This window comes from Aythya marila, assembly GCF_965140915.1.
Source record: "Aythya marila genome assembly, chromosome: 19".
Classification (NCBI taxonomy): Eukaryota; Metazoa; Chordata; class Aves; order Anseriformes; family Anatidae; genus Aythya; species Aythya marila.
In genome coordinates this window covers 10892811-10905938 of record NC_139060.1, presented here as the reverse complement: position 1 = coordinate 10905938, position 13128 = coordinate 10892811, and the positions used below count along the sequence as shown (strand labels likewise).

The following is a 13128-nucleotide window of genomic DNA, read 5'->3' as shown; positions in this document are numbered from 1 at the left end:
CTGTTGTACAGCAGTACCAAATGACGCTCCCCCAAAATGCCAGATTAGAAACAAACAGTTCCTCTGCTTCAGCCCAACTGATTTATCTTCCAGGTGCAGCATACTAGGTCCCAGCACTGCCACTGTGCAGGACTCAAAATGACAAAAACCTTCGGGCTAATAGCTTTCTAGCCAGGACCACACAATAGAATATTCTTCCAGTCATCCTGAAAAGCTCTTCTTTATACTGGGGTTTTTAATCATTGCAAAAGGGTTGAAAGAATCTTCCTCCAAAAACATTGATTTCATCTCAGTTTTCATCCTACAGTCTATAATTATTTGCTACTTTCATACACCGTTCTAGCCTTGGGGAAGAAAAAAAAAAGGAGTGCATGCATTCAGACATACCTGTCTTCTTTGTTGACTTGGGAGTAGTATGACCTCTGCCTAATTGCCGAATAGAAGGAGAAAGCTTCATTGAGATAGCTGGTTTCTGAAGTGCGCAAGCTGTAGAGGAAGAATCAGATTAGCTCACTGCTTCAGTTGAAAATCCATGCCAAACCCTCCCTTTCTGCCCCCTCAACCATCTTGTGCATCAATGGCAAAAATCCCTCCTCAAATAACATTGTATGAAAGCCAGACTCTTGTTCTTTGTGCATGCTGGGACTACAGATTTCAGAGCTTGGATTCCATTTCTGAAAACAATCAAATCTGCCTGCCTTGTGCCCACATGTACAGGTGACAGGTTAATTCATGGTTAAAGGAACATTAAGCTCCCAAACTTGTAAATCACACTTTTGCACAAGAGTCAAATGTAGCACATGTGGAAGCCTTAAAGACACTTCTGAGGGAGGAGATAACTCCTTAGGCAGTATCAGTGTGACTCCAGCAGTATCATATCAGGCTCACAGGTGCCCTTCTGTGCAGCACCCCATGCAGTCCCAAGTGCCTTCTCATTCACAAACAGACATCACAACTCAACTGACATTCATTTCTACCTCAGCAGGCTCCTGACTGAGTATCCAGATAACTGGCATGGAACTGCCACTAACACTGCATTTCCCTACCGAATCCTTTTCTGTGCTTACTTACTAATAATGGTAATAGAGCTGCCCAATCTTGGAAGCAATTTCCCCAATTTGCCACCGCTTCAACCCATACCGATTGTCCAATACTTGTCTATTTCGCAAGAGAGAAAAGAAAGATTAAAAGGCATTCCGGAATTTCTCAGAACATCACACCAGACAAGACAAAGAGCCGCTGTAGGGCCAAACTCAGCTTTCATTCCTGGTGTGGCATTCCCAGTAGCAGTCCCTCACAGAGCCAACAGCACTGCATACACACACCAGAACAAGGACCATTTATGTTGCAAAAACTTGCAAGAGCTAGACATAAGTATGTTGCACAAAATACACAAAACGAAAAGGTCACCACTTCCCAGGAGAACACTCAACTACACAGCCAACATAAGGTGTGAAAGATCGGAGCCCACACTGCAGCAAGACGCTTCACACCACTCCAGATGGGTTCTGCACTGCAGAAGCCACCAGCCCAGCTTCTCCTTGGCAATATATTAAAGCAACATGCATTCAAGTAGAGCAAAAGGTTTTCTTCAAAAATAAAATGAAAACTCTGTAACATTTTAATTCATTAGACTGTGAGCACTCCAGGAAGTGACTGTTCCCTCCCTTCATGCTTGAATAACAGTGAAATCACAGTCTTAACTGGGGCCCCTAGGCATACCGTAATACCAGAGATTAAAGTTGCATTTAAATCCATAGAAAACAGTTGTCTACAACATTCCCTTACCGATGCTGCTGTTGGAATTTCCAGAGTTTGGTATAAACATCAAATGTTCGCCCAAAATAGGATTGCCACTGCTTTTGCCCATACTGAGGTAAATCCCTGCAACAGACAAGCGACAAACAGAGTTACTGAGTAGACTCCAGTCAACCCAGCATGATGGCAGCATATTTGAATCCGTGTCAGAATAGCTTTGTTCAGAATTGACTTGAAATATTTTCAAGCTCTGCCTGCACCCAGGACTCCAAGAAGCACGATTCCTACCATTTTTCAAAACCTGTTCTAACTGGAATCTCCAAGGAAATGCTGTTTGGCTTGTAGGAAGTACACATACCAAGATCTGACCATATTATCCCCAACACATTTACCCCCGAAACAGCCAGGCTGCATATTCATTTAACATGTGTACAAGAAAAGACTGTATGCATATATACGAGAAAGAAGCCTGCGTGGGCACGAAGAAATTCTCCAGTCTTTTCTCCTAGCTATGGCTTCCTACTTCCAGCTGAATTCCCTAGTCACTTTTCAAATGAAAAAAGAATTGAAGTTATTTAATAGAGGTCCCAGGCATTTTGCAAATGTTCAGAATGATTGCATGAAGGTAATCAGTGTCTGGGGATACAGAGAGACAATGTCATAAACTGCCCTGGTTTTACAGATTCCATCCAAAACAGGACAACGCTGTAACGTTAAACTGAAGGTACGCAGCTTAACCATAAGTGGCTGAGGTAAAACTTTTCCTGCTAAGACAATAACACACCCTTCATATGTGTGAACTGTAATTCAATCACTCATTCAAAGAACAGCAGAATTACTCTAACCATTCCAGTGTCTATCACCAGTCAACACCCCCCCGTCCTTCACACCCTACCTGAGGGCACGTGCCCAGCTACAAATCCGACCGGCCAACAGCCCCGACCCAGCGGACCCCTTGGGAAAGGCTGACTGTCCGGGGTGAGCTGTGTCCCACAGCTTCCACCAGTTATACAGGCAGACGTTCACTTTGAAGTTAGCTATGAAACGTATGGTATATTTATGATGCATTCGTGCCGTGTTTATTATGGCCATACGATACCCTGAGCACATGGGCCTGTTCTCTCCAGATGTACCTGGAATGCCAGAGTGGCTTCTCCAACACGCAGAATGGCAGCAGATGGAAGGAGTACTCCCATGAGCGAGCTCACATGAGTCAAGTGATTGGATATGTACCAAAAACATTGGTACAGTCTAAGAAGTAACAAGGAATCCATGCTCACCCCATAAACATGCCTTTATCAAGGCTCCTCAGTGCCAACAGGTTCTCAACAACATTAGCAGAATAGGCCTACAGTCAATCCAAAGAACAGATGACCATGTTCCTACATGCATTTTTCCACATGTGATTGAAAACATCTTACCGTCTTGCTAAGAGAAGTATTTTCATTGGTTACATGCACAGAAAGCTAAACCGGACTCTTACCCATAATAAAAAGAAAAAGAAATTAAAAAGCACTATCCAAGAGCAAGCAGAATAATCTAATGGTAATTAGTTCACTTAGACTCATTTAGATCGATAATATTTCTTGCTACTCATCAAGGAAACTTCCTTTTTCAGATGGATGAGGCTGCTCGCTGTTTCAGAAACAGACCCCATAACAGATCCATAAATCAGCTGTGCGAGTGCCACCCGGCCAAGCAAGCAATACAGATGCTCACGGCTAACATGCACTGGGTCAGGTTACATCACTCGAGCAACATTTGTCACCCTCTAACTCACACTTAGTGAGAGGTTGGAACCCGAGATTGTCTTTTCCACGTTGGTCTCCAGTGCAGAGACGTTAGTACATTCATTCAAGTTCCAAGCTGTATTCCCCCCACCTCCACCCCACAACGATGTAGTCCTAAGGATCTTAGCTTTAAATACACATGCTCTTAATGCTAGTAGAAGGCCTTCATCTGGGAGTTATTTGAGCCTTGGAACAAATGCAACGGAGGAGACCAAAGCCCATCGGTCTCACTGAATGCACGTTGCTTACAGAGTATCCTGAAGCTGATTCAGAGGAGGTATACAACCCTACATGGAACTGGAATCACTTGTTCAAGATGGCATAATCTGTCATTTGATTCCAGAACTACTCCTTCAGGGAATGCTCTCTCAGATCACTGGGCTGCTTCATGCACCATCCAAAACCTCAGTCTTCAGCAGACTTGCAGGCAAAAGCAGCATATTCCACCTCCAAGCCTGGGATGCCCAGACTGCTGCCAAACCATTCCAAACCACCTTTTGGAAACCACACCACATCCTCTGGAAGAGTGAGACAGGCAAAGGAGCACACCACAATTTCCAGAGAAAAAAATTGTGGTGCATTTTTGCTAACTGGAATTGCTTTAACAGCACCCTGGGTAGAAAAGTAAATTAATATTCTTTTGCTCATCAGCCAACTATACTTCCCACACAGCTTGAGGGGACCAAGCTTAGCTACTATATGCAAAATGAATCTGTTATCTGCTATGACACTTACCAACCCAGAAAAGCCATTCCAGTACCTGCTGCTGCTATTCTATGGAGATGCCAAGGTAGTATTTTATTTTTTAAAAAAAGATCATCTCAAACTGCTCGACATCTTGGAACATACTTTGGTGTAGCGAGGGGTAAACAGGAGTATAAGCATGTGCTTCAGGACACCAACACAATATACATCTTCATCCAAATTCAGATTGATACAAAAATACATACATTTAAATCATTTACTGCAGTGAAATATTCACCACTTTCTATTGTAGTAATATATGCAAAATATTGCAGTAATAAATGCAAACATTACAGCTAAACAAAGTTAATAATTTGTCCAAACACATGACTAAGATATATTGCAAGCTTTGATATAGCAAGAGGTAATGTTAAATTTAATTAGCACGTCCACAAGTTTCAATGTTTGTGGGTTTTGAGAGTTAGAAAAAATAAAAATAAAAAAAAAATAAGATACAAACTGATAATTTAAATTAAAAAAAAAAAAAAAAGGAAAAAAAAGTTCAATGACACTGACTTAATGACTAAATTAGTAAATTGACTCCAAGTATTAATTTGAGCTTTCTAGGCAAAGTTGCTTAGGACATTTGAGCAGAGGTCTGACATAAGGAGAGAAGAAGATGCACCCTTCTTCCCTTGAATACCGGGAAGAAGCAGGTATTTGCATAAATTAAGAAACAAACATCTGTTTGCTGATGATGCTTATGAATATATCCCACTTCAGTAAGCTAAAACGTTCTTTGTACCTCACCTGACATCTTCCCTCATGCAACTGACTCCTCTTATTTTGCACCTTCCTCTCTATACAAGCCTGAGCGTTCCCCTGAAGCCCAGTTCAACTCACTGTGCTGCATTAGTTTGGAATATGTGAAAACCCATGGTATTTTAAAAAGCTGTTAGTGCAGCGTACATATGTTTGGCCATTGCTGTCCACGGTCACTGCTGGGTGTCCACACGTATATTTCTCAAGCTTTATGCTCGCCTAATTGCAGCTGGCATAGCTGCACAATACCATGCGATTCCTCAGCTCCCCAGGGAACAGGAAAGATCTCCATGGAAACAGACAGTAGCACTTGTTCTTTTGATAGTATTCTGACATGGCTGTAATAACACTTCATTTATGACAATACATTACCATGGTTCCATCACAGATTTTTGCAGACAAGCCCTGCCATTGCTACCATCCATTTTCCTTCCCATTTGCTGTTCTGTGTTCTGATCACGCGTGTTGCTCCCGTGTACCAAGAAATTTTGCTGTGAGAAAGCAGACGGCATAAGCAAGAGAGGACATTTAGTGCACAGCTTCTTTAATGAGACCAGAGGATCTGCCTTATTTGGTGGGAAGTAATAGCCCAAAAGAATTTTAAAGACTCAGTTGACTGCAAAGTGGATCATTAGCACAGCTCCTCCCACCGACGGAGGCAGGGAATATATGATCCAGAAGTAACTACACACCCAAATTGAAAGCAAAAGACCTACAGCATAGCAAGACATTTTGCTGCTCTCAGATCTAGAGAAGGATAAAAGCCATACACAGAGAAAAAGGCAAGGGCTCCCTCTTCCAGGGTGTGCTTGGCTCAGGACGCTGGGTAGGGAGCAAGCAGCAGTAGGGGCACCCACTGGTGCTATTACTGATCATGACCAGCTTCAGAGGAGGGACAACGGGGCAGCAAGAAGACACCCACGTGCAGAGGGACTGGAGATGCTCTGGTTTAGGTCAGTCCTGTTCAGACAAGGACAAGGGTCACCCACACCTCGTTACAACGGCCTCCAGCAACACATGGAGACTTTCTGACATTTTGGTGTTGCAATATTCCAAAATGACATGAATACAAGGCCTCCCGTGTTCTGAAAGGATGGGTTTCTCACCCCGGGCACAGAAGGCTGGTTCCCTTACCACACTGGAGTGGCTGGTGGGTAAATTCCACAGAGGATTTTATCCAGTATTGCTGCATAGTCTTAGCAAAGACCAGCACTGCTCCTGTGCTTGTCATTCATTTTCTGTCAGAAGTTTGTTCCAGCCGTGCTGTTGGCAGAAGCCAGATAGCACAGGAAAGCAATTAAAGGTGCTGAGACTTGTTTGGCCAGCACCTCGTGGGAGTTGTCACACAGGGACACAGCTCACAGAGACACAAAGACACTGAGGAAGTCCTAGAGGCTCAGCAGCACACTTATTCAAAAAGAAGGTTACAGCAAGTTTAACATTCAGAGCTTCAAACACGTTCAGTTTTGACAGGTGATAAAAAGGACGATTTCCTTTTATGTTCATATGCTTGTAGTAATTACAGGCTGCTATGCCCAGAACCCAGACAGCAGTGGGATAACGGGGTTTCAGCACAGCGTTCCCCTGGCCTCTACCAACCCACAAAGTAAGCACACCAGCACAGCACGCAGTCGCCGGCCTCACCGCCGCAGGTGGTGTGAGAAGCCAGCGTGAGACAGGGCTACAGCCCGCTGCTCTACCTGAAGCTAGCAGGGCCCTGTTGTTTCTACATCAGCAGCATCTCGTAGAACGAAGAGGGTCGATTTGCATCTTACTGCAAGTCTGAGAAATGAACAGCTAAATACTACCAGCTCTTTCCGCGAACGGACAGCAGTCACGATTCTTGCAGCCAACACAATGAGTAACAAGACTTTGTAGTCTGGGGAAGTACAGAACATGTGGAAAGTCTCATTTAAGTTTCAAGCTTCTCTATGATACTGAACACACCGAAGCACTTTCTAGCATCAAAAAGAAAATACCAGGTGATAGCACACCGTGAAAAGCTTCTTTGTAACACGCTCCCTCTCCACATTTCCAGGAGAAAAGCAAGTGGGAGTGGGGAAAGGAGGAGAAAGAGAAACTGGAACACACTTCATTAACAGTTGTTTATAACTTATAGCTCGTCCAAAACCAAGTATAGATACTAGGAAGACAACCTCCTTCCTAAGTTATTCTAGGAGGTATGGTCACAAAAGGACGGTATCACTGGCAGTGTGAGCATGAAGTATACTTTGGAGCAGCAACCTTGGCAGATCATCATATGTTTTCCTCAAATGCTGTATTTGGCATCTGTATTGGGAAGAGAGGAAGGAAATGCTACTGAAACAAAGACGTGGCAGGCTGAGCCCTTGCATTTTTGGCAGCAGCAATAGCTAAGCAGCTGCCAACACAGCTATAGGCTCGGTTCCCTGCAGCTGAAGTGCCCAGAGGAGATTTTGGGAAGGAAATCATTGCTCTCCTCTCCCTCCCCCACCACTTTTTTTTTTTTTTTCCATGAAACATGTTAGGGAAAAGAGAACGGCATCAAATACAGCAGCAAAGGCTACCATCATCTTCAAAACAGAAGAGGGCAGGCAGGTATCAATGTATTTATTATGCTAAAAGGAAAAGCAAGCAACTGGACTAAGAATCAGGATACTTGCCAAGTCCTTTCCAGGTGAACTCTCCAGAACAGAATAAGCATTAACAGAGGAGATACCTGAAGGCTGCTTTACCCAGCTATAACCATAGGAATCACAGGCCTTGTAGGTGAAATGGCAGTGAAGTTTGGTGCAAGAAGCACCTACATTAGCTGTGCCAAGTTACAGCAAGGACAAAGGCAGCTTCCCATTCTAGGACGTTTTTATTTTCACACAGGAGAGCTGGCTGCTGAAGGCCATCTCTCTATTTTTTATTGCCCAAATCCCACCCAAATTTTCTATCTTCTTTCTGGATAAGAAGGTTTCTTTTTGTCAAAATACCATGGATGCACACGGAAACTACATCTCTTATCTGGTAATCCAATAAAGGTACTAATTCTGCCCCAAAGGAACAGACAGAACGGCTGTAAGTACTCTGCCTTCTTTGTGATCTGCACCTGAACAACGTGCAAACAGACCATGCAAACTTCCACAGACGTTCTTACATATATGGTCCAAAACTACCCCTACACAGGTGCACGCTGCTCTCTCCTAAACAAACTTGCTAGTTTCGAGATGAAAATGCTAGTTGTACATCTTACTTCACATTCCCTCACATACTCGAGTGTATGTTCCAACGCTTTTCTGAAGGAATACTACCAAATGTGCAATGCACTGACCTTAAGCCATTGAAGAGCTGCTTAGATTTATCCAACAAGTAGCAAAAGTCTGTAACTGTTTTCCTCTCTGCCTGAGGAATATCATCTTCAGCTCCTCCTGATGACATGATTTCTTTTAGGGCAAACTCAGTCCTATGAGGAAGAAAATAGACATATCACTCAGCAATTGAGGGCTACTGTGAACTCACCCAGATTAGATGCATGTTCCACGGGGATGGTGACAACGAGCATGCAGTGCTCCCTTGGGTGACTCTTCTTAAGACTCATTAAAAGCAACATCTGAGAATCAAAGCACGGGACTTATTACTTCACAATGCACTAGATAACAGAACAAAATTAAAAATAGAATTGGCACAAGAGTCATAAAATAACTGAGGACTGTATTCACAAACACAAAAATGCCAGCAAAAGGATTTTAACATAAACATTTGAGTTTCATACTTGGACAAAGACATCTCTGAATTTGCCTTCCTGCAGAGGTGTTTATCCTGCAGCCATGTTTACAGTTCTGTTTATATTTCATTTTCAATCTGGAACTGTTGAAAACTGTAGTTTGCTAGTTGCTATTGTTGCAACACACCAGTTTTAGACAAACTGGTAAAAAAGAAAACTCTGCTTCCTCTCCACTTCCCCATGACTGTTTAGTTCCATGGCTTGCACTGCCCACAATTACACCTGAAAATCTATTTTTACTGTTCGTGTGAGCAAAATGTCATACTGTAAACAAAAAAAAACCTAAGACATAACACAGATATTCCTAGTACTGAACAAGTAAGGGAATAGGAAAGCCTGTAAAGGCAGAGTGGCTTTTACAATCTGACTTGAAACATACATACACATAAAGTTAACCTTCCACATGCCACACGTCACAACAGCAGCAGCAAAACATCCTCTAAAAACGGCTGCAAGGTCATCTCGGGCTGTTCTGTGCTCTCTAAGAAATTTAGTGCAAGATAATCACACCTCTAACTGGGCAAATGCAGAGCTTTTACTTTCAGTGACTTCTCTACCAGATCTGGTAAGCACTTTTGTTAGGTAATGATTTTCCATTCGTGCAGAAGCTCTGTTTGGATGTTATTTGCATAAATAATTACCCCCAAATCCCAACTCAAGCCAGAAAATAGCAGAGCTAACTTCTCCCAGTCATTGGAAAGTACCCGCAAGTATCTTTCTCCACTTGCCATGATAAACCTTCCCAATAACCAAACAGGCTTCAGAAACGCTTCCCTGAGCGGGCATTTCGTGCCTACCAAATTCAGGAGATCACAGCAGCTCCTTCCAGTCTGGGGGGCTGGCAGTGAGTGTGCACTGCTGGCCAAGCAATTCGGTCATTCCCAGGGCAGACAAGATGCAGACACATTCACCTGACTTTGCACACCCACGTGGCAGTGCCCAGAGCACCACTGCAGGAGCACAGGGTGCTGCACACCGGCTGCCTGCTGGAGAGCTCCAGAAAAAGAGGAAGTTTCTGCTCACCGTCAGGGGACTGTGACATGGGTGAGGATGGGTGCCAGACAACGTACGAGTTCACACATACCAACCAGATGCCGAAACCTGTTGGTATGGGTCCAGCAAAGCAGGACTTGAATATCACAAAGCACCGGCCCGCGTCTGAGACCTCTCCGCTTGTGACCACACAGCGCCAAACACAACAGCCAGCACTCAGAGCACCAACACACCACACCGAAGGGAGCAATGAGAGCTGAAAAACAGACGTCAGAAGCAGCCAGGAGGTGATTCAAGAATTTCAGGAAGAGGGACAATACCCCAGTTTCACGTGTTCTGCAGCAAGCTTGACCTAAATCCTGCGGCGAGGCCCCTGGGCTCTGCAGCGCTCCGCTGGGGACGGTCGGACGCTCTGGAGCGACTGCAGACAGATCTCTAAAAAGGAGGGGTTGCTTAAATGGCTAAGTACGTTTCAGACAGTCCGTATATCATTCCCCACATTTAATTTAATGGTACAGTCAGTTTTATCGTATGCTACCTTTAAATTACACCACTTTTTACACCATCTACCCCAGCCATCGCTAACATTGGCCAGCTGGCTCTGTGTTCGCCCTGCAGCAGGCGAGTAAAACCAACCACGGCCCTCACGGTACAGTCGCCAGGCCCTCTGCAAACAGGGCTGCTTATGCAATCACTAAAAGATAAGCCAGCAAATTCCCTGCCTGCTGCTCTGAAAGGTATCAGGTGGCAGACAAAATACTTGCAGAGAAACCACGAAAAGCCGGGGGAGAACAAAAAATGGGAATGAAGGAAGGAAGGAAAAAAAGACTTTTCAGATCGTAGACAGTTAAAATGTACTTCGAAAGCCTATGCTCAGCCCTGCCAGTTCCTAATGATTTAGCATATTCTAATTTGTGCAAAGTCAGAAGAACTGCAGGGGAGTTGGGAGGATGAGGGGGAGAAAGAGAGAGATTCCCCAGCTGAAAACAAAACATTTTGGAGAATGTTCTGGATGTTCAGCTTCACAATACAGCTACTGGCACAAGGGTTTGAACTTCTTCCTGAAGCAGAGGGCCAAAGCACCTTTTCTGCTTATTGAACAAAATGTCTGTAAGCACAGGAGCAAGCTGTCTTCTTACTAAAGACTCCTGCTGAAAGAACCCAGACGACAAACCGCATTTCAGCACACGCTGACACTGCACAGGGACCTGCAAAGTTAGCACACCCCGCAGACACTCCGCTACAACACTCACAACATTTTCTTCCCCTCTATGCAGGGTTCAGGACTGAAAACAGATGCATGTTGCAGCCAAACCACGCAGGTGGCATTGAGGCACCCAGAGCCCGAGGCCAGGCTCTGAAGCAGCCCTGCGAAGCCAGGACGAGGAGCGAGGGGCAGGCTCACCACTGCCCCGCCACCACCTGGTGTCAGGAAAACATCCAGCCTTACCCAAGAGCCTTCCAGCCAACATAAACTAGTTCTGGAGTCTGTGATTTTGTTGTTTCACACGATCCAGACCCCGTGTCCATCGGGCAGCCCCTGGAGCAGCACAGCCATGGCTCCTTCCTGGCCGCGGGCACCCGAGGCTGCGGGCAGCCTTCCTCCGGAGGGCTCTGGGCAGAGGTCTGTGAGGAACCAGGAACAGCCTGATCCGTAGCGTGACTTGGAAAAAACCCCACCTGCCAGCTGTTCAGACATGCATAACCTAACTTCATGAACATCTGTCAAACATTTTGAGGTATTCCTCTCACCCGACCTTAATCATTACCTAGTGAGACGAGCACAAGAATTTATCTCATTTTCTACCGATGCTTTTAGAAGGAGGGAGGTGACCAGAAGACTTAGAAGTTGATCTAAGACATCAGAATGAACGGGTAGGGCTCAGGTGTTTATAACAAGCTATTTCATTAGTACGTAATACATTAAACACAGAAGTCTCAACGTGCCCTATTTCGTTTAGGTTATTTTATAATGAAACAGCCAAATCGCAGTTAAAAGGTGAATGAAACCAAACTGTAGTTATCCACACAATCCCAAAACCACCAATGACCTGAAGATGCAAACATCTGGCCTGTGGGCCAGAACAGACACAACAGACACAGCACCTCCGTGGGAAGAGGAGCGAGCACGTCCCAGGTATCACCGCTGGACGGTGCCTGCGGAGGAGCTCAAGTTTCACCCCTGTGCAGGATAATTAAAGGCACATTTTGGCTCTGCCACGTACTGCATCCACAAAAACGGAGTACTTCTAAACCACCCAGTGCGTTTACAGATGGACACGGTACAGTGGAAAGTCCTCCTGAAATTCCCTGAGGATAAGCTTAAGGAGTAAGATGAGGCTTGCTCAGGACGGACAGGCTTCTTTCTGTGCATCAAGCCTATCTTCATGGTGATTACAAAAAATACCACACAGAAGTTACATTACCAAAACATTCGGACTGAGCCACATAATGGGCAAGCAGAGTCTTCCTTCCAGGGAAAAAATAATGGAAAAAGAAATAAGGATCTCAACCAAGAAAGAAGTAGAAGCAGAGAAAAAATAAGTGCAGTTGTAAGAAACATGACAATTTCCATCTGTGAGGTATCTTTAAAAGAGCTGCTAGAAGGTAATTTTTTCCACAGATCCCAGGTTCAAAGCAACATTTTGGTTACAGGCACGAGCTGAGTACTGCTGCAATTTAAACCCCAGCTTCACTCAGCCACAGCATGTGCCTGAATATGAAGAGAAGAAGGGAAGGGAAGATGGACAGAAAAAGGGAAATGAGCAGTTCAGTGGCAGGAGAAGCTGGCTTTTCCTTTGTGATTGGGAAGAAAAATCAGGTTACTTATCTCACGCACTGGTTTTGGCTTCTCATGCACCAGAGAGGGTGGCATTTGGTGCTGTACAAAGAATCACAGCAGCGCAGGAAAGGAGGAGGTCTTCCCTGCCTTAAAGACTGTGTTGTAATGCAGCAGCACCACAGACAGAAAATTATTATTAGAAACAGCAAGTGGCACAGCAAAGGGAGGAAGATAGCTACTGACATCGCCGTTTCCTCAGGGACTGCTGAGCTACAAACGACAAAAATAAATAAAATGCAACCAGCACTATATCCCCAACGTAGACCTCTCCTCGATTCGAGGAGTAACCCCGCAGATCCGTGCTCCTCTTCTGCAGACAGACGGTTGTCCCAGTTTTCTAAGCCCAGCTATATTAGAAATATCACCTACTTATGTTTTTGTTCTTATGTTTGATGTTTTTTGTTTTCTTTCACACAAAAGAAACCACTGGGCTGTTCTGCACATTGCTTGGTTCTCATTCAAGTAGCACATTTTAGAACGATGCTGCT

At 44.6% G+C, this 13128-nt stretch overlaps 1 protein-coding gene across 5 annotated transcripts in view; it reads right to left on the bottom strand.

Moving 5' to 3' along the window:
- The window catches only part of SCAI (suppressor of cancer cell invasion), a 42198-nt gene that overhangs the window by 21375 nt on the left and 7695 nt on the right, over positions 1 to 13128 (bottom strand). For 3 of the 5 annotated variants that reach the window (XM_082775864.1, XM_082775866.1, XM_082775865.1), the window contains exons 2-5: positions 8353 to 8484; positions 1789 to 1884; positions 1072 to 1158; positions 388 to 486 (exon numbers count right to left, since the gene is read on the bottom strand). In XM_082775864.1, the coding sequence (XP_082631990.1) occupies positions 388 to 486; positions 1072 to 1158; positions 1789 to 1884; positions 8353 to 8459 (389 nt within the window). In that variant the 5' untranslated portion in view covers positions 8460 to 8484. The remainder of the gene's footprint in view (positions 1 to 387; positions 487 to 1071; positions 1159 to 1788; positions 1885 to 8352; positions 8485 to 13128) is intronic. The other 2 variants (XM_082775867.1, XM_082775868.1) reach the window with 2 other exon arrangements.